Below are 24,687 nucleotides of genomic sequence, written 5' to 3'. Positions count from 1 at the left end.
TTTGCAGCGGGTTTTGGACCTCACCTAGAGGCTGGTGTTGGACAGTCGCATGCCAGCCCGGGAGGTGACCGCGAGGTGCACCAGGACGTGGGACACTGCGCCGGCTTTACGAGTGCTCAGCGCTTGCTCCTCGGTGGCTGCCTTTCATTGTACGCTTGTATTGCGGCTCTTGTGTCAAGGAGAAAAGAACTGGCATACGTGTGTCTACCTTTGAACAAAACCATTGTTAAGCTCCATCAACAATTTAATAATCTTTCACTAGCAGGACAATGAATCAGGGGAAATTGTTCTTGCAGGGGGGCCGGGAGCCGTGCAGCAAAGCGCTGCTCAAGGCCTTTGAAGTCACATAGGTGTTTAAGTGACAAAAGAAATCACAACTTTATGAAAAGGGCTGGCCTCAGCCGGGGGGGCTGCAGACAAAGGAACCCCAGAGCACACGGGGGAGATGCAGAGCAGGGGGAGGAGGAGAAGCCGCCCCTGGAAGGGGCTCAAGCCTAAGCCCCAAAGAAGCTTGGAGAGGAATCAGCAGTATGGATTTGTGCGCTGGTGCTTTGTTTCCTTTCCAGGATTTTTCCTGGGATGCTTAAGAGCAAAGAGAGCACAGGCTCCTGTTGTTTCACCTTTTTTGCAGTCTGCCTGTAGCAGCCAGCTTGTTGCTTGCACCGTATCGCAGACCCTGAGGAGGGAGAGAAGCAGAGGGTGGGTCCCTGAAGGGCTCCAGCAGCGAGCAGTGGGCATTTGGAGGGCCAGGGGGTGGGCACCAGACCTGGGCTGACGCTCTTGGGCACCCAACACCACATCCAGCCTGAGAGCCCAACGCAGGTAAAATGCAGCACACACCAGTTTGGGTGAGCATTAAGGCAGGGACATCTCCCTGAAGCTCGGATCCTGCACATCACTTTGGCTGGGGGCTATCACAGAGAAAATGAGAAATGGTTTGGAATGGGGAGAGGATTGGGTAGGGTGTGCTCCACTGCAAACGGATAGCCCTCTCTGAAAACACAGCCAGGAAACCAGGAGGAACACCCCGGCACACAATGAGGGTGTCAGGCTGCCGGCTGCTGGAAGGTGAGGAGCAGCCCACAGGGGAGAGCACGAACCCGGCACGGAGGCCGGCTGAAAACACACGTCCTTTGCCCCCCAATAGCCACATGCTCACAGGTTGGAAGTCCGCAGCGGATGGTAAATGGTAAAGATTTTTGTGGCTGGCACGCGGCAGAAGCAGCGAGCACACTGGCCAAATCCTCCCGCAGTGCAGCCAAAATTCCTGCCAAGGAATCAGCCCAGGTGGTTAACGACTCTGAATTAAATGGCTTGCCATCATGCTGGCATGATTCCCCACGGAGGCACGGGGAGCTTTGCAGCTGATGGCCGTGACTGGGGAGATCTCATCTCCTGGAAAAAGAGGAGGCGTCAACGCCACTGCAGCTTGCTAAAGGTGAGCACAAGCACGGGAGGACATCAGCTCATCTCTGAAAATGGAAGGTTTGGGAATGGGGAAAAGAACAGACTGCGGTTTGTTTGGAAAAAAAATAAATAAATCAGCCTTCATCTGATGCTGATGAAAACTGCTTGCTGTTAGCATGGCAGAAAGGCAGCCTCATGAGAGGGTGGGAATGGGAAGGACAATCTCCTCTCTGAGGGGAAATGCCAGCCCCCCCACCTCTGGGTGCTGCAACTTGCTGGCTGCGGGTCGGACACCACAAAGCCTGCACCCCTGTAGGGAGGGCTACCAGGCACTGAATGAATAACACATGCTTAACGAAGGAGCAAGGATTACACCTGGCAAGGCATGAGGGACACAGCCTCATCTCACACTTGAGGCACGCTGGCTGAAGGGATTTGCCAGCTCCATCACCCCCAATGCACGGCACAAGGGAACAGCAGCACTATCAGGAGGAGATTTTGATTTCATGGTCCACCAGAGATAGATGAGAACTTCCCGAATGGGTCCAAGGGCAAGATTTGTTCAGGTTATTTTTCAAAACTGAGAAGATAATAGCAGCAGATCTTACAGTTCAGTAAAAAAATCAGTGTGTAGCATTGAGCAAAGCAGCAGCAAACCTGTTGGAAAGAGCAGCCCTGACCTGGCCAGGTAGAGAGCTCAAAAGCATCTGTGATTGGAGATGTCTAAGATCAGCAATTGACCCTCAGGAAGAAGCTATTAATCATCATTAAGGAGGTTTATGTGCCAAGTGACCGAGAGGCAAACTGTCCTGAGTCTCATGACGTGGATTAGCAAAGAGGGAAAACAGGGCTGGGAGAACAAAAAAGCAAAATGCGTGTGGGCAGCAGGGCTTGCCTGCAGAAATGCCGTGGAGAAGAGCCCAAAGGCGGGCAAGGCTGAGGGAAACAATGGGGGGAACAATGCTGGCAAAGCAGCTTTGTCTTCAGGAAAGTGAGATATTTGCTTTCACTCACTGATCTATCTGCATCTCTGTGGGTGCCCCTTCCTGTGTGTGTAATGAGCAGCAAGACGCTAGACGTGGAATACACAATTTCTTTTGCTTTTATTCATTTTCCTTCTAGATAATAATAAGTCTTGCTTTTGTCAAGATCCCTGTTGTCTGGGTAATTTCATCTAGAGATCCTCAAGGAACAGAGATCTCCATATCCCTCAAAGTTTAATATCTTGGTTTTAGCTGGCATATTTTCAAGCAATAACTTATACCACTGAAGGAAAAAAAAAAAGTTGACTTATGTTTAATTGGTGTTATACTAATTACTAGCAAAATACATCAGGCAAATACCATGTCTACTCACTCTCTGTCATTTTACATTCCCTACTCCATCTTCTCTTTCCTCGGCAGCTATAAAACAACACAACATGCTGTTCTGACACATCCCTGAGCAAAGATCAGACCCTACCCCTCTTGCTGCCTCCTTTGCTCGTTCACTTCCAAGCAAGGGCGTTTTAAAGCAGACACAGTCACATAACTGATGGAGAGCTGCTGCTTTCGTGCACCCGTGCCCATGCAGCCCCAGCATCCTGCTTTTCTCTCCCATCCCATTCCCAGCCTCTCCCCTGCAGGAGGGATCAGAGCCACCCACAAAAGCCCATTTTGCTTTTTACAACCTGAATAAGTAAATGGCTGCAGCCAGCCTGAACCAGAGGCACACGGACGTGCCAGCTGAGCTGCTTTATTCCTGACTCGTGGCACTTTTGCTGGCTCACCCGCTGCAGGCTATCTGGGAAGCCCCATGCCCGCAGCCCCACGATCCCCAGGCACAGCAAACACGCACAGGCAGTGAAAAAGCAAAGCACACGAGGGGCTGCAGGTGCTTGTAGGAGCTCGTTGTGCTGCTCAGAGCAGGCAGAAGGGATGGAGAGGGACGTGGCCACGTGGGCCCCAGCCCCGAGCAGGCTGCAGGGCTGCATCAGCTCACATGAAATGAGCCCTAGATCCTGCCAGGGAGCCTTGGCTTCCTTAGAGGAAAGGCAAACGCAGGGGCCGATACGGTTAGATAACCTCTGAGTCAAAGCAGCCTATCCTTGGTAGCTCTCGCCAGATGCCATGACTAATGTTAGATTTATGGAGTGTCCTCTCTGCAAGTAAAGCAAAGAGCTAGCGTTACAACCACTTAATGGAGGTGACTTCAAATCAGGATGGATGAGAGCTTGTGGGAAGGAGACAGGAAGAGAGATTCATTGATAGTGAGAGCACAAAGGATAAAATCCTGGGGAAGAGCGAACAACTGAGACTGACATTTGACCTGTCTCAATAGCAAAGCTCACGTTGATTTCACTGGGGACGGGAATGAATCCCTTATCCTCTATCTCATGCCGACAAGAGGGATTTTCCATTTGAGGGATCTACAGCTGACCGATCCTTCAAACTCAGGCACATGCTATTTTTATGAGAAAAAAATGCAGTGTGAAGTCCTCAAGAAGCTCAAATAGGAGAGTTCATAAGCTTCTCGGGCATTAAGTTTAAATCCCACACTAATGCAGGTCCCTTTACATGGGAGGAGGTGCTGGCAGGCAGGCAGGCTTATAGAGATGCTCAGGTGCATTCGGAGGCAGATAAAGGGGAAATAACCGAGTTAGATCATAGAGGAGCTGGAAATGGCATGTCAAATTACTTCAAAAGGAGCTTTCTAAGGGAGCAGCTCTTTGAAAACAACAAATAGTCTGGGACTGCTGAGGGATCCTGGTTGTCTGTTGCTTTTACTCTCCGTTGCTTATTCTAGTTTAGACGTATTCTAAATCTGAGCTCCGACCTCACCTGGCTGCTCACCGCCCCTCTCCAGAAGCCTTGCTTCCTGCCAGTTCAGCTCCTGAAGGAGCCCCACAGAAGCCAGAAGAGCAGAAAGGAATCCAGCAGGACACCAACCTGCTCTGCTCCCCCATCCAGTTTGCCATGCAGCCGGCCGGACAGCCCTGCTGGCGTGACACAGCACGGGGACAGGCATGGGCAAACTGCGACAAGAGGAGGGGAGCTGCCTGTTTTGGCACCTTTGCTAATAAAACACACAGGGTTCTGGCTGTGGTGAGCAGGTTTGGCAACCAAAATGTGCCTAACTCAGCTGCTGGCTGCCTCTCCATGTCCTGTAGATGTCACATGGACCATCTGCAACTGCTCCAGAGCACCTGTCTGAACACAGACAGGACAATGGGTCTCGAGCTCTGTTCAAATGAGTATTTCAAAGTGTTACAGAAAATGCAAACGAGGAACATGAAGGAGCTTCATCCTACCCCTTATTCTGAGCAATGTCCTCTCTGGAGGAGCACCACAGGGACGGGGATAGACCCATGCTCTTGTCCCCACTGTAGACTTGATTCTAAGCTTCTTCCAATAACAAAGCTTAATGACCTGGCCCCAAACCCGCAAATAGTTTGGGGATGACAACCTATTATTTGGCAAATAGACTTGGTACTGAAGAAAGGGTGCTTAGATATGGTGCAGATAAGAATAGCTACTGATGACTGGTACCCTTTGGCATTTGCAGCCATTGCCAAGCAATAGCAAAGAACCTAACCCCTGCGTGGGCTGAGTGGCTGTAACCTACACCACGTCTTGCAGCCGACACTGTGCAGGTGAAGAGTTCCCCATTTAAATGCCAGAGAGCTGCCAGAGCATGTGCCTGGGCAGGTGAGAGCTGGGAGCCAGCCCCACCGAGATGCCATGGTGGAAGAAAGCATTCCTATCCTGGAGCAGGGACTTGGCATCACCTGGTGGGCTGGGAAATCCTCCCTTGTCTGGGACAGCAGGAGTCTTCTGCCCTGCATAAGCTCATTTACAGGTCCTAGATAACAACCGTCTCCTCCCATCCATTTGCAGCCGGCTTCTCTCTGAAAAGCCTCAGCAATCACTGCGGAGCTGACCCAGCCTGGTGGCTCCAAAATTGCTCTTACCTGTTTATCTGTTTTGGTTTAATAACACAGAATTTTGAAATCCTTCTAAATGGAAGAAATAATAGATCTAAGAAAAATGACAGGACTTGCTCCACCTGGTTAAGTTCAGGGCAGGAAGAATGCAAAGGACATAAGAGAAGGGAGATGACATTTTCCATCGTCCTCCCACAGAGAGCACGAGGGAATGGAAGATGCCACAGCCCAGCACAGGGCTGGAAAGAATAGCAGAAATCCCAGGAATCCCATTCTGAATGCAGGAGGCACACACACAGCCACAGGGACCGATATATTCTCCAAGAGAAGGCACCTTCCTACTGAAATATGAAGCTTTTGTCTCTGGGGCACTGACTCAGAGCAACTGTCCTGCCCAGATTTTTCATAAGCTGCAGCCACAGTTCAGGGACAGAAAGGGTGAAAAAAGTCATCAGAATCCAGCAGGGAAATTTGGCTCCTTCAAATAACCCCTCTGGAGATGTCCAGGATCTGCCAAGGATCTTTGGAGAACTTCAGGACAATCTTACATGTGCATTACCACATAATCCTGTGAGACAAAAGAGAATGTCAAATAAATTATTAAAGCTATTTTGGACAGCCTCTGAAGCAAGTGGCATCCTCCTCAGAAGGTCTTGAGAGGATTAAAGGCATTCTCTGTAGCTGGTAGCGATGTATTTGTTATTGAGTCGGGGGAAGAAAAAACAGCTGTACTGTTCCCCCTGGGATCCGTGGTACAATTAAGGAAGGTGACACGGGTGGCGTGGCATGCCACGGCTGCTCTGACCTGAATGACTCTTTCGCAAGAGACGCTTTACCCAGACAAGGGTGCTGGAAAATATGGAAAAGAAGAAATAGGGTGAGAACGAGTTTGAAATAATAGCTCAGACAGAAATGGCATGTTGAAACCAGGGTGATGTAATGCATGACCATTAGCCATCTCTCAGATTGCCTCTCATGATAAGAATCTTTTTCCCACACCACTCTTAAGGAGCTATTAGGAAAATCAGACGCTATCTTTTGGGATGAACCAACATTAGGTGAAGAAAGCAGAGAAGCTCATGATTTCTTATTAAGAAATGAAGATGTCTGCAGACCTGAGGACCACTGAGAAACGCAGATGTAATTTGTAGAAGCAGACGAGATGTGGAAGATGGTCATAGGGAGCCCTTCGTAACACATACCCTAAACAAAAGCAGGGCTTGGAAACCACTCGTAACAGTGAAACGCCTACAATGGGCAGCTCCAGCCCTGATGTTAGTGAGTGCTAAAAAGCAGGAGGCTGCAGATGGGTAAAACTTAAATCCCAGGAAGTCTCAGCTACAGAGTCCAAGCACCAGCCAGACCCAAGCCAGCAGACAGAGGTGACCTTGTGGTCCCCAGCGGAGGAGGTACAGGCATGCAGGACCAGCCAGAGACCAAATTTCTTTGCTCTAGGGACAGCAGCATTGACTCTGTCCCTCCCACATCCACCAAGGTGAGACCTCTCCTGCTACAGAAGGGTCTCAGTGCCCCAGATGTCCTAACCAGCCTCACTGGTGCTTGGCTGGGAGCAGCACAGAGCCAGCTAGAATCCCACAGCCAAGCAGGGAGCCCAGTCAAAAGCATTCCTCAGCGCTCTGCAACAAAGCAGAAATGCTGCAGGGTACGGTTGAAAAAAAATCCGCAGACTGAACATGTGCTTGGAACACTTTCTGCGAGACAAAAGGGACATTTAAAGATAATGCAAAAAAGAAGAATAGGTTTTAAGATCTAGAGACTTCATTCTGGCAGATCTGTGTTGGAGGAGACAAAGTAATTTTTTTTGTCCCATCTGCTGGCTGGAAGGAACAGAACAACAATAATTGCAAGACGCTTAAAGAGAAACTCATGACCAGGCTGAAACTAAGCAGAAGATGGGGGAGAGCAGCTGCCCAGCACTGCAAAAACATCTCAGCACCATGAGCGTGGAGACAGGGTCCTTGGCTGGGGAGGGCACTCCTGAGCCACCTGTGTTCAACCAGGGTAGATGGTGCACACACAGCCCAGCACCACCAGAAGCAGCTCAGTTTGTGCTCAAAGACAAGAGGATAAATACCAGCAGCCACATTATGTCTGCGCCCAGTGGTGCTGGGAAGCTGTGGGCCATCATCTGGCTGCATCCACACTGATAAAAGGTTGTTGGAAAATGGGAGGTCATGCGGAGACAGAAATTATACGATGGAAAGGAAGACATGAGCTACAATCAGACATGTAGCAAAGGGGAGAGGGAGGAAAAATCTCCCCAGGCTGCCTGGAAGGGCTGCCAGCAAGCAGCACGTACATCCAAGCCCTGCCAGATGTTGCTGCTGCCCAGGAATGGGGCTGCAGGGCCACAGTGGCATCGTGAGCAGATGGCCGTGGCTGGGAAGAACCAGAGGAAGGGTGGGAGGAAAGGAAGAGGGACCCAGCTGCCAAAATGTCTTGCCTTGGCTCTGCTCGCAGGAAGAGACTTCACTCAGCTCGAGTGTATCAAAAGGAACTTTAGATGTTGACTTGCTTGCACGTGATCTACAAGCATGCATGAAGTGAGGCATCTTCTGATACTGTCAGGTTCAATGGAAAGAAATGGAAGCTAGAGCTGCTCAAGTGGAATTTTAAGCACAGGCTTGTGAAATTGGGGGCACAGAGGACCCGCAGCTGGAATAGCTCACCGGGGCTCTCACACGCTCGCCACCAGCCTGCTGTCACAGCCGGATCTGTTCAAAGCAGCGCTCCCGCTCAGCCACGGCGTGCTGCCAAAGTCGCAGGGTCAAACTGTATGACCTGCATCACAGGCCAGTTGGATGAGCTGCTCCTCCTGCCTTTGCCATCAACCCACCAATCGTTCTCACAAAAAAAGAAAGAAATCCAGACCAAAAGGGTCTTATTAAGCCCAGCAGCCAAGCTCTGGGAATGGTGTTTCAATTCACTCACCCGAGCTGAGCTGAGGTGCCTTCAGAGTGGGGTCGAGCACGCAACCCAAGCAAAGCCTCCCAGGAAATGCAGACAAACATTTTATGCATCATCCCCCACCCATGATGGAGTTCCTTTCCTGGAAGGGGAGCTGTGAGGATCAGCTCGTTAACATCTGTGAAGTACAGATACTACTGCACTAAGTGCATTGCAAAAGCTCACAGGATGATTGTTAATTACAGATTCAGTGCGGGGTTGTAATGGCATGCATTAAGAGTGGCATGGGGTCCCCACTTTAAATAATGGGGATAAAGCAAATTCAACATTTCCCCTGTTCTGTGAGCTAAAGAACATGACTCAGAAATGCTTCAACCACTATATTGTCATCTCAGGTACCTCCACACCACACAGAATGGAGAGCAACAGCCCTCGGGTAACATCTCCTAACAGCTTTCATGTAATGCTTCCTAAATTGCAGTTTGGTCCTACAGTCTTACCAAATTCCCACCACAGGAGAAAGGAGAGAGCACAGCACCTGCACCATGCAGCCACCATGTGTGCTACAATGGGGCAGATCCTTTGCAGCACAGAATCGCTCCCAGGCTCCTTACCAAAGGCTCCCTTTAGCCAGGCAGCAGGAGCAGCTGTCCTTAGGGAAGGCGACTGGTAGCCACGTGGGAGACCAAGCCCAGCATCCTCACAGCAGTGGGCAGAGTGGCAAAATGCAGGGGAGGAAGCAGTGGGCAGCTAGATAAAATAGCAGGGATGACAAATGCCAGTGATGACTGGGGAGCTGGCACGTCAGTGCCAAGATACTGGAGAAGTCTCCATCAGTAACATCATAATTCCTCCTGAAAAGGACCTGGCTCAGCCCCTGCAATACAGCATTTTACTGCAGTCTGCAGAGTAAAAGGTGTCCAAAAAAGGAGGACACTGATTTGTGTGTTAATCAAGTGAAGAACCATCTACAAAGAAGAGGCATGGATCTGTCTTCCAGTTGAAGAGCTATAAATAGCCTTGCATACTTGCTTATCAGATTGGTTCGGCTGCAGGGATAATCTCCTGGAGAAAGCAATGGAAGCCCTGTTATGTTGGATATTTATAACTAGATGAAAGCCTAGAAAATGCACAGTCGTGTCAGTCTCGAGCTCGTGCCGCGAGATAGGGTGTGTGGGATCCAATTAGTCTCTTCGGTTTAATATAAGGTCAAGAGCAGCTTAGTCTTCCCAGCGCCACGAGAACAGGGCCTGGCCCCCCGGTGGGGCTGCTGCTGCTCGAGTGGCTCCGGGAGCACGGTGAGATGTTCCCCATGGGGCCACGATGGTCCCACACCACTGCTGCTGTGGGGCACGGTCTAACCCTTCCCTGGGTAAGGGAGACACATCCCATGTCACAGCAGGGTCTGGGGCAGGCCATGGGAAACACAACCCCAACAAACCAACATGACACAATGGATACCTCATGATGGCCAAACGGCACGGCCCAGCGCCAGGCTCCCCTCACAGCCCTGACCCCAGCCCCTCGCAGTCACCGAACTGCCTCTGCCAGATTATCTGCAGTGCACCAGGACTACAGGGTTAATCCCCAGAGCCGTGCCCTGCCACGGCCTCTGCGAGGAGCAGGGTTTGTGGAGGGCAGGACGGCTGCTGGCAGCACCAGGGCAGGGAACGGCTGCCACATGCAGGGAGCAGAACAGGCTGGGGGTGTCCCTAGGAGCCTGTGCACACCTCTGTCCTGCCTGGCTTTGTTCGTGGTGGGGTGTGGTGACTCCTGTCCTCTGAACACCCACAGGTCTGTTATCCCCATGCCATCCCCTCAGGGAGGCACTGAACACTGCAGGGACTACAGAGTGCCCACCCTGTCTTCTGCCACAGCCCCTCCAGGTTCTCCTCTCCCACCTTGCGCCTCCCTCGTCTTTTCCAGGCCACCCTTCCCCTTCAAAGGCTCCAGCCTTCCTCTCCCAGCCCCACAGCCACCACCACTCCTCCTACACCCATCGGGGCAGCCACCTGCAGCTCCCTGCACTGCCTTCAGCCTCCCACATGCACATGGCTGGTACCCAAGGACACCTGAGGAGCCCGCTACCACTGTCCTGCAGCAGGGTTCCAGGAGAGTCCCCACACTGCTCTTCCCAGCAGACTGGCTGGTACTTTAGGGCAGAAAGGGGGCTGGAACACGCTCCTAGACAGGAGGGTGCCCCATATTGCCGGAGCAACGCGTGGATTTGGGAGTCCTGCCAGACCTGGCACCATCTTGCATTGCTTCTGCGATCCCAGCACAGGAATTCCAGCATTCCCCAAGGAACTCACCTGGGGAGAAGGGGCAGATGCTCTGCCAGACCTTCAGGACCCTAAATTTCTCTGGGCCCATCACATTCTTTAGGAAGGGGACTCACATATTTCCAGCTCTGAGACCATCTGAACACACTCCCAGCCCTGTCCCAAAGTCAAGGATACTCCCAGAAGTAGGAGACTTTGGGAAGACCCTTCACATTACCTCTCCTTCCCCTCCCAGAGGTTCCTTTGAAATTGCCAGCTCCCCCTCAGTACAAGAGCACAGAAGGCAGCAGGTACAGGAAAGTAGATGTTATGTGCACAGCCAGAGCCAAGCCCAAGGAAGCAACTTAAGCTGGCCAGAGAAGATAGCTCGGGGAGTGGGCTGGTTGAGGGTAGCCAGGCAGGCAGCACAGAGGCAGCACAAGGAGCAGAACCAGGGGGCAAAGCTGTGCCAGGGCAGGGGAAAGCCGGCTGTCCCACCGTGAGGCTGCTGGCACTGCCAGGGGTTTCTCAGCTGCAGAGGGATCCGAGGGCTTCCAAAGACAGGACATGTCACCCTCAGCTCTTCCACCCCTGCTCTTGTATCCTCCACTCTCTGCATCCCCTACACCGCTGAACATCCTCTCCCTCTGCTCCCTGGGGGCTTGGAGCTGCAGGGCGTCCCCTGCCCTCTGCTTTGCCACGAGGGCTGGCACCCACAGGACCCCCAGCTGCAACCTCACCACTGGCTGGGCTACAGCCTCCTCGCTGCCATCTCAGAGCAGCCTTTTGGGACCCCTCTCTCTACATTGTGCCAAGCCCTTGTTTCCCCCCCTTCATCTCCTGGCCTCCTCACGCTCACCCCTCTCCCCACCCCACCGCATCCTTGCTGCTCCCTTGCTCTCAGCCTCGCCTCTGCTCCAGCCCCCCAGCCCCACCAGACTGCATGGGGTGAGCCTGTCCTGACCCAGACCTCAAGGTGTTGAGGCTGAAGGAGGTCCCCAGGAAGGGTGCAGAGCCACGTGCCGCCAGCACCTACCGTTCTCGGGGTGCTCCATCTCCCCGATGCTGCCGTCAGGCGTGGTGCGCTCGTAGTGGTCCTCGGGCAGGGCCAGCGGCCCGATGCGGGGTCCCGACGATGATTTGCTGCTCGGGGTCTCCGACTCCTCCAGCCCGCTGTCATAGTAGCTGTGCTGGGAGGGGTCCTGCAGGTCCTGGGCCTGGCTGGCCGCAGAGAACGTCACTCGGCGATGAGGTAACTGGAGGAAGAGAGATAAGCCGATGTGTCAGCCAGGCAGCAGGCGATGATACAGGGTGAGAGGTCGGCAGTTCTGACCCCAAATCGGAGGCAGAGCTCCTGGCAGCAGGAGGGAGCAGCACCAGCCCCCTGCCAGGGCTGCAGGCTCCATCCCAGCTGGGAGCACCCCCTGTGCACCTCAGCCCAGCATCTCCTCCAGCCCCAGCCTCCATTGCCACCCACGGAGGACACCAAGTCCCCAGACATGCTCAGGGCAGGCTCCCCGCTGGCACAGAGACCCGGGTGGGGGGCTGGCCCCCACCCCACCCTCATCAGGCATCCTCACCTTGCTGCAGACCTCCCACAGGCCCTTGATGCTCTCAGAGACCCACCTCTGCCGAGAGCCTCTCTAATGGGATCAGTGCTCAGCACAAGGCCCCCGGTGACACCCTCCTCACCTTCCAGCCTCTGCCATCTCTCATTGCAACACTCTCCCATCAAGGGTCACAATCGCTTCTTTTGTCTGCTCGTTAAACATTTCAAAGCCCTACTTCACGCTTGCTCTCTCCCCAGCCTTGCCTCATGCTAGGGAGGAGCTCATTGCAAACAGCCATTAAGCTGCATCATCAGCCTCCTCAAATCCTTCCAGAAAATCCCTCTTTGTCATGATTACCGAGGAGCAGAAAGGGTAGCTCGAGTTCACAGGGCAAAAGCAGGATGATGAGAACACAAACACCGAGAGAGAATGACACACAAAATCAACATGGGAAGGAGCCGCTCGACGGGACCAGGAACGTGGTGGGGAGGCAGAGGAGCCAACACGCTGAAAGACAGCACGATTTAGGCTAAATACCTTTTCTGCTGCAGCCTTTACTAAAATCGAGTGGTAATCAGGCGTCCCACACAGCTAGCACCAACGAGGAAGGGGAAGGAATCAAACCTAACCAAGGGAAGGAACACACAGGGAGCATTTAAATGAGCTAGCTGCTTTTAGGTTGGTTGGGCCTGATTAAATTCACCCCAGGTGCTTAGAGACCTGATTTAAGTAACTTCAGAGCTGTTAGGGCTTTTTTTTTTTTTTCCTCTTTTTTTTTCTCTTTTTTTTTTTTTTAACTTTTTTTTTTTTTTTCCTAAGGATTTGTAGAAAATGAGGGAGGCTCCAGAAGAGTGGAAGAGAGCTAAAATAGCGCCTGTCTATAAAGATGAGAAAAAAGAAGAGCTGGAGAATTATAAAACAGTTAGCTTAATTTCAGTTCCTGGAAAAATACTGAAACAGATAAAAGAACTCTTTGTAAGTACCTACAAGATAACAAGGAAATGAGTAACAGCCACTGTAGGTTTGTCACAAACAAACATGTCAAGGCATTGAACTTCTTCCTTTGAAAAGACATCAGGCCTCGTGGATGGAGGAGGAGCAGTAAATGTTATGTCTTGGCTTTAGGAAGTTTTCTGACACTATTTTAGATGATATTCTCATAAGTAATGCAGGAAAATAGTGTAGGTGCAGCATAGTACTTCTCTGCCTTGGTAATATAGTGCATTTCGCTGCAGGGTGGATGCAAAGCATTTAGAAAGTCATACTCAGAAAGTAATTACTGAAGACAGGTCTTTCAGCTGGGACGATGTATCAAATGAAATTCTTCGGGTTGTGTCCCGAGTCCATTGCGAGCCTGTATTTTCATTAACTGCTGGGATGACAGATGTGGAATATATCTGTCACATTTGCACACTTGGGAAAAATAATCACCACAGAAGCAGCAGGCTAGCTGAAGGATTGGGGGGTTACAGCAGATCATGGGTCAACGATCCATCAGCAGCGTCAAAGCCTCACAAAAAATGTGTCTATATCGGGATGCACAAGCAGGATGTTTGTCTTGAGGTCACCCAGGGACCTGTCTGTGCCGCTGGGCTGTGCCATGGAGCCCCAGACAATCCACGAGGGCTCCGTGGGTTGCCTGCAGTAAAGCAAACAAACAGCCTGCGTAGCCCCAGCTAAGCAGGCCTCCTACCAAGGAGGATTGCTTCTACCTGCAGGACACCTCTTGCGGAGGCTGGACCCTGCCTAGAGGCCCTGCACGGGCTCTGCTCCTCGCTGCGTGGCACAGCCGGGCTCCGGGCCCCACCGTGCTGTGACCAGTGCGCTTCCAAAATAATAGCAGCTTGTGTCTGGCTGAAGCTCCCTGCCCGGAGAGCCTTGTTCTGGAGTCATGGAAAGACACTGGCTCCGTTTGTCTGGCACGGGCTTGCAGAAATTGGGTTTTGTCTGACCCTTCTCTGCGAGGTTAAAGAGCCTTTCAGCCAGCAGCGCTCTCTGCACAAGAAGCTGCTTGTGCAGGGCAACCAAGGCACCCCTCGATCTTCTGCTGTGAAGTTAAACAAACTGGCGTCCATAAGCCTCAACCTGCAAGGCAGTTTTTGAGCCAGCAAGTCCGTTCTGTGGCCCACATCCTGGCTTGTTCATCGGGGTGATCCCTGTAACAGGGAGCCCACCTCACCAGAGCTTTCCTTCTGCTCCCACCTCTCGGTTTCTTCCCCCGAGGGCAACGTTAGCCCTTTGGTCCATGCTGAGCTCCTCGTGCTGTGTGACCCTTAATTCATTTTAGAGCTGCTGCTTTCCAGGATACGCAGCAGCATTCCCTGTTTCTCAACATACAGCTTTGCATTTGGCTGCGTTAAAATGCACTTTGTTTAAATGGGCCCAGTTTACCAAGCAATCTGGATCGCTCTGCATGACTGCTCTATCCTCATCATGATCTCCCACTCCACCAATCTCCATGTCAGCTGCAAATTTTATCAGCGGTGATTTTATATTTATTTCCAGATCGTTGATTGCAACATTGAATGGCAGCGGGCACCGTCGTGCTGCCGAAGAGCTCCTCCAGGAGAACCTGGTTCCACCAGGACTCCCAGCCAGCGCCTGCTATTCTCCTCAAAGCTGCTGATAAACCAGATCTTCATCTAGCTGACAATGCCTCACATTTAATGAACAGTGTTAATTCAAAATAATAATAATAATAACATAAAGCATTATCAACTCAGCGTCTTCATCAAACTCCGGGGCGATCAGCTGCACGCTGTAATCGTGTATGAGCGCGAAGCTCCCTGCTGGAGCCCTGCCGCTGCGGCCCCGCCAGCACGTCTGGCACGGATCCTGCTCCTCGCGGTGGCCAGGAGCAGATGCCCAAGGAGAGGCTCAGGAGCCGGACCCAGCATGCAAGGACGCTGCCCGGCATCCTTTCCCATCACACGGTGCTGACTGGCGTCAGCTCTGTTTCCATCACCAAGTCCCCTGCTGTTAACCCAGCCCTTCCCGGGCAGCGTGGTTGCACCCAGAGTCCCCTCGCCACTCCAGCCGGCCCATGGCATTATTCCAACTCTTGCTGTTCCAAGAAGACGGTATTTTGGATGTCTTTCTCGGCTATCAGCGCATTGGCAGGTACCGCATCCTGCCTTGTTCCGTCTCGGTCCAAATTACTAGAACTACTTACTGAATACTTTTGCATTTTTCTACATAATTAACAATTTTGCAGTCTCCATTTGGAAATGACAATTGCTGGTGCTGCCTCCTCCTAGTGCATTTTTAAAGTGCTCCTTATTGTGTTCAGCTTGTCAAAATTGATTTTCCCCCAATGTTTTTTGGCTTTCCCTGTCAATTTTTTACACTCCAAAACTACTAATTTCTACTAATTGTTATATGCTTCCCCCTCCCCTTTGTTTGCTGGTATTTATTGCTTTTCCGTTTCTAACTGCTGCCTCTACTTTGCTACTGCTCTAGAACAGCCCCCACAGCATCCTGCAGCAACAACCCCCTCGTACAGCCCCACCAAGGGGCTCCTTCATACAGTTCTCCATCATGAGGGTCCCCAGGACAGATGATGGCTGCTGGAGGGGACCGAGGAGACTCTCTCTGCTCCCTCCCTCTTCTCGGCTTCATTGCAAACATCCCCAGCTCGCAGCAGGGCATGCACCAAGCAGATTCTGCTTGCAAACCAGCTGCAACGGGATACGAGGGAGCAGGGTTAGGGTGTGCTGTGCCCCAAATGCGTGTATCGCCCCATCACACCGCGCCTCCCGTGTGCTGTGGCACGGACCCAGAAATCCCAGAAATCCCAATTTGCACAAAAGGAACCTTAAAACCCGCCCCAGGCGCCCTTTTCCTGCCGACGGGAGCTGTGCAGGCGTGGATTAATGCCAGAGCTGTGGAAACGTCAAAATTGTTAACCCCTTCGCTGCTGCCCCGCCAGCGGGACCGGGGCTGGTCCGGCAGCCTCCGCCCGTTCCTGCGCCTCCCCAGCTTCTCAGCCTCCCCGGCCTCTCAGCCCGCTGCCAAAGGAGCTTGCTTCCCCGGCCGCTGCCACAATGCAGCAACTCACAGGGCTGCGAGTGAAAGGCAATGTCAGACCCGATGCCCAGAATATAAAAATAAGTGACAAGGGAGCCATTGTGGCCCAGGAGTTAGCCAACTTCAGATTAATTCACGAACCTCCTCTCTCCTTTAAAAGCAACCTGGAGCTCTGAGACGTCCCTGGTTACAGTAAAAAATAAGAAGATAAGCACCGGGACCGTGCCCAAAACCACAGAGCTCCAACTTTTTGCATACAGAGGCTTTGCTGCATGCGGGAATTATTTTATTTGTTAGCGTTGTGCCTGGAAGCTCCACGGTAATGCAGCGCAGGCTCTGGAGCAGGATGCTGAGGGCAATATGGAAACCAAATCCATAGGAAAGCAGGACCAGAATTGCCAAGAACAGTTCAGGGCCAGGCTCTGGTGTGAAGAAAGAAGACCTGAGCTCAGCTCGTGGCCATCAGTAGCTGAGTGCGTTATAGCTCGTCCAAGCAGCTGCGGGTGTACCTGCTGGTGTTCTGCATGGGGCGGACAGCCCTTCCCCTTCCTGATCTACCCGTTTGGCCTCCCCGTGGGCTGTTTGCTGGGGCCACCTCTGCCACATCTACCGTGGTTGCACAAGACACGTTAGCAATGGGGCCGCCAGCTCTGGTCCCCCCAAAGTCCATGAGGTTTTGGGTGGTGGCTCTGCTCTGCTCCTCGTGCCCACCCCTTTCCCTGTGTCTGAAGCCAGGTTTTTCCCAACAACCTTCTAACTCCTTGGCTATGGACAGAGGAGGCCACAGAAGGAACCCACAACTGCAGGGAAGACGCAGAGGACCCCACGCGGATCGCTCTTCCCAAAAGCAGGCATTATTTGAGAAGCACCTGCTCGCTCTTCTGCGTGACTGCTCGCATGGCTTCCGTTTCTGGCAATTAGCGAGTGCTGACCTTGCATTTGGAGGAGAGGTGTTACCAGCCCTGCTGAAATAATGATAGCAGAACAGCCGTCCTGAAATGGACATCAGATCCCGAGGCGCTATTTAATGAATAAGTCTGGGTGAAATGTGGGCTGACTCTGCATAGGTGCCCTGAAGCCTCCCAAAATTTGCATGCTGCTCAAAGAAGCCGCCAAAGCCCGGTGCCAACCTGCCTGGTCAGATCGAATTTATCTAACTCATAGCAAGATCTAACGCAATTAGAAACCCATTTAGACAGCCTCGGGACAGAGATTGCCTAACCTCTCAGCCTATCAGAGCTCCGAGCCCATCAAGGATGTGCAATTTGGCTTTTTTTTGTTTGAAATGAGGACTGGAAAGGAAAATATGGAAATAAATCATCTGAAGGGTGAATCATAAAATCTAAAGGGGTCATAATCTTTATGGGATAATGTCTAAATTGTACTGACCATGGTGTCCTGAAATGTCTATCACCTTCAAGCTGATAATAGAGACATTCTGTAGATGGTTGGTACAGAGCAGAAATCGCTCGGGACACAGGAGGAGGTCTCATCATCGCGTTACAACCATCTGAAGATCCCAGGGAGCAAAAGGTTCCAGGACTGGGAGAAACACTTGAACAAAGCCCTCAAGGAATCCAACAGCTGCCGAGTGGGAAAATAATGCTGGGAAAATAATGAGCTAATCTAGCTCCCAGTTGCACCCAGTGGAGCTGACAGATAGCACGGAGGGCTCTGGGGAGAGCAGGGGGTCCCCAGCAGTTGACTCAGGCCTCTTAAAGAGAGAACCAGGGATGCTTCAGCAGAAGACTCTGCTTGGAGAACACAACAAGTTGCTGAAATCAGATCTTCTTGCAAATGGGCTTCTCGTTTCAAAGCCGGGGCAAGGGGAGTATAAAAAGGAAAAAAATGATGCTCTTGCAAAGGTAATTTTCACTTCAGAATTCAAACCTAGTACTTGTTACAAAATTAAATTAGAAAGTCAGCCAGAAATTTTGCCTCTATATATTACGAGGAAATCTATCTATCTATCTATATCTATCTATCTATCTCACTATCTTTCTATCTACTTCTCTCTATATCCATCTGTCTATATACCTATCTATTTTCTGTTGACTGATTTCATCCAAAATGATTATCAATTCTTTCTGGTTTGTTTTTAAGTGCAAAATTCTCCCTGATGGCAAGCCTGTTTCCTAACCAACTCTGTTTCCATCGGCAAAGGGCAGAAGCTTCTTCTGGTTGTTCGAGGAATCGTGTCTGATCCACGAGCCTGTGCCCTGCAGCTCTGGACCTCAGCAGAGCCCTGAGGTTGGTGCTCTGCAACCAAGCTGTGCCTGGTGACGATGCAGGGTAGGACACGAGCTATTGCCCTCATTTGGAGTGGTCAAAAAGGTGAGACAAGCAACATGGCCAGGCTTCGGTCCCCTTATATCTGGCATCTCTTGCTACCATGGGATACGTATGGATGAGCAGGGAGGTGTTTTGGCTTGGAGGAGGGCTGTGGGGCAGGGAGCCGGAGGAGCCTTGGAGGGATCCAGGCAGGAGGGAGGCTGCACCCGAAAAGTGTGGGCAGAAGGGAAGCGCCCTTGTCATGCCCTGGGTTGTGAGCTGCACCCACGTGTGCCTGACAGCAATCAGGATCCTGCCCAGCATTGTGTTTAAGGCCCGAGCTGGTTCCCAGCATGAAAAATGAAGGTGTGGTTGGACAAGAAAGGTTTGACTGCCCATTATAAGCAGGAATTTTGAGGGAGGCCACTGAAGAGGGAAGGTGGAAGGTGCAAAGCCTGTTGCAATGTTGTCTCTGGCATGACGGGCAAGAAGAGCAAGGGGAGTCACACCAAAGGGAGCCAGCTGGGTGAGGACACTTGTGAAATGCATGTGTCTCGCCCAGTGTCAGGATCTCTCAGCATGAGGCTCTTGTAGGCCACAACTTCAGAGTCTTTTTTGCCCCCCGAGGATGTCCCAAGTGCCTGCCCCTCTCCATTCCCCTGTAAAACCGCAGTTCTAAAGAGCAGTGAGTGGAAGGATCCAGGCAGTGGAGCACATCTCAGAGGACCAGCTTCTGCTTCACTTCTTTCCTGTGCAGAGCCCACTTATACAACAATCTTCCCAGATGAGCAAGAGAGTCAGAAACATCCCAGCTACACCCTAATGGTATTGCAGATCTGCTGTCCTTAATTTAATCCCCGATCCAGGTCTCAAATCCTGTCAGGTCCCGGTCCAGACCTTGCAGATTGTGGCTCTTAAAAAAATTCCTGGACACTAAAGGTTCCTGAGCTCTGCTCTCTGTGCAAGAGATGTTCCCTAATAAACTGTCATCTTCTTGAAATCCCAGGGAAAAGCAGCCTGAGCCCCTCCAGGCACCTTGAATCAGTGTTACAACACCCTGAAAGGTCTCACCCAGCCTTGAACAACAAAGAAGGGCTCTTCAGACATCTGAAATACTGATTTCCCTTCTAGTGGGCTTGAGCACATTTGATGAAAAAGCAGAAAGATTAACAGATTAGTGTAAGGGAACATCAGACATCATATTAGCAAGATGTTTAAAGCAGGATTGCAGTCTGAGTTCAGACAAGCCATACCCCCGCAGCAGGGACTGATATCTGTCAGATCCTCCCTGGCAGCAGCTTTGCAGATGCTCAAGAGCATGGGGGAGTTGGGAGCATGTGAAAACCAGGCCATGTGGGAGCAAAATAGCTCCAGGCTTTCAGGTTGCTTGGGCCTTCAGAGATCTCTCCGAGGAGCCGAATCAGGGCACGCTGCTCCGGCTTGGTTGCGATGGAGCAGGATCAGTCCTGCGGGAGAGGTGGCGAATTGCTGCCCTCCCAAAATGACGGCCCTAAAGATGGATTTGATGAATCCTGCTGAGGTGCGCGGTGCCGTGCCTCGATGGCAGAGCAGGCACCGTGCTGGTGAGGAGGGGCTCAGAAGGGGGTTTTGCTAACGGGGGGCACATTTTGTGGTCTCTGGGCAGGATCCTCGGGGCATGGCTAAAGCTGGCTGTAAGTCAGGGGCTGCTCTGTGGGCTTTGCCCTGCCCTCCTGCAGGTCACTGCTCTCCCCCACCACGTATCCTGCGAGCATCCAAAGGACTGCCCACCGTGGAAGCCATTGGTGTAAAATAACTGGGAGTTTTTGAGGGATCTTGGAGAGTTTTCTTTCTCAAGGGCCTCCAGGGTGAAGACTGAGACCTCCCAAACCCTCCAGAAAGTTGGAGACGGTGTCAATGGGGAACCCGCTGAGGGGGGGGCAGGGGGCTGAGGGACCTGAAGCTGGCTCAGAGAGGTGACACCAGGAGGGCCTGATGGACACCACAGCGCGAGGTGACAAGAAGAAGCTGAGGGCCTGCAGCCCCGTTTGGGGGGGGAAGCAGAGAGCACGAACCCCACTGAGCTCAACCCTGCCCTGCCCCAGCCAAGTCAAAGCATCCTGGCCAAGGACAGCGCCTGCATCTTGGGAGAGGGGGGTGCCATGGGAAGTCCTGTCTGGAGCAATCGCCAACCACCTCGGTGCCTCCCAGGAGCAGCACCGGGGTTGTGCAAGCACAGCTGGGAGGGCCTGGCTGGCAGGGCACAGGGCAGGAATGCTGCTCTGCCCGGAGAGGGGCCGAGCCTGGGATTCATGGGCATGGCCGGTGTGTGTGGGCATGGAGGGTGGGGAGGGAGGAAAGCTCTTTGGGCTTGCCTGAGGGCTCAGGTCCGGAGCTGTCTTTCAAAAGAACATAAAAGAGGGGTTTGCTGGGGTCACACAGAGCCCCCGAGAGCCCAGGAGCTCACCAGCCATGAAGGGCAGCTCCTGCTCGCCGTGCCTCGGGGCGGACACGAGCACCCAGCGGTCACCCCACCACTGCTTCCCCGTGCTGCCGTGGGGCTGCCCTCCCCACCCACAGCCACCTGCTTTGCTCCACGCACCTTCCCCATCCACCCCACCCCATCCTGCCCTACATCGCCAACCCTCGCATTACCCCAGCCTCCGCTCCATCCCCTCCCAAAATGTCCCAGCCATGTCCTCACCCCACCCTCCACACCCTTCCTTCTGCTCCTGCTGCTGCATCCCACCCCAAAGATGCATCCTCGCCTCTCCCCCCTTGCAGAGGGATGGGAAAATGCCCAGGAACACATGCTGGCGTTGCAGAAATCTCTCCCCCCACCCCAATCGGGGTGCCTGATTAAACAGGCTGCAGGCTTGGGCCCTGCTCCAGGCGGGTCCGGGAGCAGCACTGCAGCTGAGAGCCCGGCCGAGCGGGCAGAGCGGTGCCGGGAATATCAATCAGTGCGCCTTGGCCACAGCCAGCGCTTTCATTGCGCTGGGGACCCGCCGGAGCCAGCAGGGACTCAGCAGGGCTCAGCATCCCTCAGGGTTTGGGGAGGGGAAAGCAACTGGGAAAGGGGAGCTGGCTGCCTGGGGGGAGCAGGAGGAAGGGGGAGAGAGCAGGGGAGAGGGATTGAGGGGGTGTGCGTAAATGTGAGAGCTGGGGGAAGAGGGATGGGGAGGGGGAACCGGGCATAAATGTGAGAGCCGGGGGGTGGGGGGGACTGGACTGAGAAGCAAAGGGAAGAGGGGAGCGGGCCAGCACCTGGCTCAGCAGGGTGGGAAGGAGGAACCAGCCACAGCTGGAGGGTCCGGGGAGCTGTGAGCCCCCCAGGCCGCCCAGCGTGCAGCAACGGCGAGGAGAGTGCAGGGCACAGGGGCTCCATGCAGAGGAAGAGATTAAAGTTATTCCTTGCAAGCCATCAGAGGAGCCAAGGGTGAGGTCCCCAGTGGCAGCGGGGCCAGGGGCCTCAATCAGGAGAAACCCAATGCTCTCCCCAGCGGGACGAGGACGGTCAGGGTCAGCACCAGGTCAGCACCACGGCCCCCTTGGATGCACACCGAGGAGTCGCCGTGCTCCGTACGCCCCACTGTCACCTCTCCGTGTCGTACAGCCTGCATGCGACCCCCTGTCACCTCCTCCTGGGACAGCCTGGTTCCTGCCCCCATGCCACCTCCTCCTGCAGGCGATGCAGGCTGCACCCCATTGGCATCCCAGCCCGTGGGCAGGGGGTACAGGCTGCGAGCACCCCAACCTGCCCCGCTCCTCGCCCCCTTCGTGCTCCCCACAGATGCTCAGGGTCCCCTGCACCGCATCCCCAGTGCCCACAACCGCGCTGAACATGCACCAGCCCCAAATGATGTGGGGAGCAGGAGCTGATTTGCAGACTGGGAAATCTTTCCGGAGCAGGAGAAAACAGGGCAGGTCCCCCCTGAACCCTCTGCTCCATCTGCAGCTCGGCGCTGGATCCATTTATCAGCTCATTCCACGTGAGCGACCTTGAGAAAATCCACTGACCCAGGACGGCAGGAGACTTTCCCAAACATCTGCCAACACCTAAACCTGCAATTTATGGAGACTCTAAGCGAAATTCTACAACAAGACAATTTCATTTCTGTCCATTACAGCTACAATATTCCTCCTATTCCCCCTCACCCGCGGAGAGTAATTAAAGCTGCGCCGTGCTCCCGAGCCTGCAGGCAGGTGCAGGTGCCTCTGCTGAGCTCGCAGCAGCACGCCCAAGCCAACATCACTCCAGCCGGCTTCTGGGGCGGTGGGGGGGCTGCAGTGACCCGGGGCAGCCCCGGCTCTGTGCAGCCGTGAGAGAATAAAGGAGAAAAAAAATTAAAAAGTACAAAAAAATGCCCCAAAGGATGGAGGCTGGGAGATAGGCAGAAGAACTTGAGCACCTGAGAGGTTGCGTTCTCGCTCCAGGTTGATCAAAGAGCTGCTGAGGGCAAGGAAGGAAGGGAAACGGCTTTCAGACGATTCCCAAAGGGATGCAGATAGCAGCGCCGAGCCAGGTCCCCAGCCTGCCCGGCCCAGCCCTGCAGGGGCTGGGCTGGAGGTGGGTGCTGCTGTCTCCTTTCCTCTTCTGCAGCCACCACATCGCCCCGCGGGGCCCAGCCGTGCCTGCCCAGGAGGCCCAGACGCTTCCTGAGCGGTTCGAGATAAAACCTTACGCTGTTAGCAAAACAAACGAGGAGGTTGGGAGAGCCAAGGCTGGCACCGGGTGAAACCACCAGAGCCAGAAGCACTGGTTTCCCCGGATGATCTAATCTCTCCAAGCACCAGACCTCCTCTCCTCCAGCGGGCTGGTGGGGCCGGTTGGAGCCCCTGGGGAAGAGGTGAAGCCGGTGCCTCCCCATGCCCCCATTTGAACCAAAAACCCTGAGAATGAGGAGGGGTCGGCCAGGGAGGGGGGGAAACTATGGTCTTGGGGGAGCTTGGCCACCTTGCCCCATTGCAGGCCTGCTCAGGAGGACAGCTCCTCCACTGCGAGGGTGCCCGCTGCGTGGCGGGGAGCGCCTTGCGTCGGTGCCCCCCCGGCGCTGCTGACGCACCCGGGCTCCATCTGCATCCGCGTCCTCATTGCAGCACTGCGGCAGGATTTGGGTCATGCTACCCAGGCAGGGCTCCGCTCTTCCACGTGCTGGCCTGGGGAGATGGGGGGTCTCAAATGGATGTGGGGATGAGCACGGCCAAGGGGCGTCGGGGTGCGTGCATGGTGCGCCGCGTCCTGGGGAAGGTGTCTCCTCATAGAGGGCTGGAGATGGGAGATGTGGAGCAAGGGGACCAACACAGACGGCCCCCACAGATGGTGTCACACCGAGACCTCTGTGGGGGCCACTCTGGGGGACAGGGGGGAAGGTTAGCAGGGGCAGCTGGCCCACACTCACATCTCTTCTGGGTGCCAGGGTTGGGGGAAAGCTGCCTGGGAAATGGCCGTGAGCCAGAGCAGCTTCAGGGGCAGCACGGAAAATAAGGCACAAGTGGTCAAAAATAGAAAACTTTATTGAAGTCAAATCCAACAGGGCAGCAGAGCTCAGCCCCACGGCAGGAGCCCAGCCTGCCGCTGAGGGGGCACTCGGGGTACAGCATGGCGTGGGGCGGAGCAGACGGTCCTCACCCACGGGGCCGGGAACAGGTGAAGCCAGAGGCACCCGTCCCCGCTCTCCCTCCCTAGCTCGCTAAGGACAGACCCGACAGGCGCCAAAGCAGAAACGTGGTGCAAGCCAACTGGCCAGACAGCCCAAGGAGAGAAGGTCCCGCAAGCTCCGGACCCCTGCGGTCCTCCCGCGACCTCCAAGCACACCAGCCAGCAGCCCTTCCCGCTCGGCAGCCAAATCCTTCCTCCTCCCTGCCCCGCAGAAGTCCCCGGCCAGACGGAGAGCAGTGACCCGACCGCAGCACGCAGCAGAGACCCGGGTGCCCCGCTCCTCAGCCACCCTCCCCTGCCGGCCCCATGCCACCAGAGAGGAGCCCTGCGTAGAGAAAAGCAGCTGGGCTCTGCTGCTTGCACCGAGGCGGATTTTCACCGCGCCGGCTTATGGCAGAGGGCCCAAGCCCCGGGGAAGGCAGAACCCGAGCCTGGGAAAAAGGCAGCGCTTTGCTCCCCAGCCCAGCCCCGCCTGCCTGGGCAGCCACAGAGCTCCCTTTTTCGGGATGCTTTGTGCGGGGAGCCGGCTACTGCAAGCGCCTCACTCCGTGCTCCCTGGGGTGGCATCGCCCTGCTGGGTGCTGATCCCCAAAAGGGACCCAGGCGGGTGGGCTTCCCTCCCCCGGTGCTCCCCATGCAGAGGCACAGGCATGCAGTGCCCTTCATATCACCGCCACCCAG

The 24,687-nt window shown here is 54.0% G+C and overlaps 1 protein-coding gene across 6 annotated transcripts in view; it reads right to left on the bottom strand.

Annotated features, from left to right (window-relative positions):
• Window positions 1-24,687, bottom strand: part of PCDH1 (protocadherin 1) — a 47,472-nt gene that overhangs the window by 13,149 nt on the left and 9,636 nt on the right. For 2 of the 6 annotated variants that reach the window (XM_027468309.3, XM_038186334.2), the window contains exon 4: window positions 11,555-11,774. In XM_027468309.3, the coding sequence (XP_027324110.2) occupies window positions 11,555-11,774 (220 nt within the window). Of the gene's footprint in view, window positions 1-180; window positions 677-3,249; window positions 3,548-4,320; window positions 4,596-5,432; window positions 5,898-11,554; window positions 11,775-24,687 lie in introns of those variants that run through there. The other 4 variants (XM_038186330.2, XM_038186331.2, XM_038186332.2 and 1 more) reach the window with 4 other exon arrangements.

Source organism: Anas platyrhynchos, chromosome 14, assembly GCF_047663525.1.
Source record: "Anas platyrhynchos isolate ZD024472 breed Pekin duck chromosome 14, IASCAAS_PekinDuck_T2T, whole genome shotgun sequence".
NCBI classification, from domain to species: Eukaryota; Metazoa; Chordata; class Aves; order Anseriformes; family Anatidae; genus Anas; species Anas platyrhynchos.
This window is presented reverse-complemented; position numbering and strand designations above follow the sequence as displayed.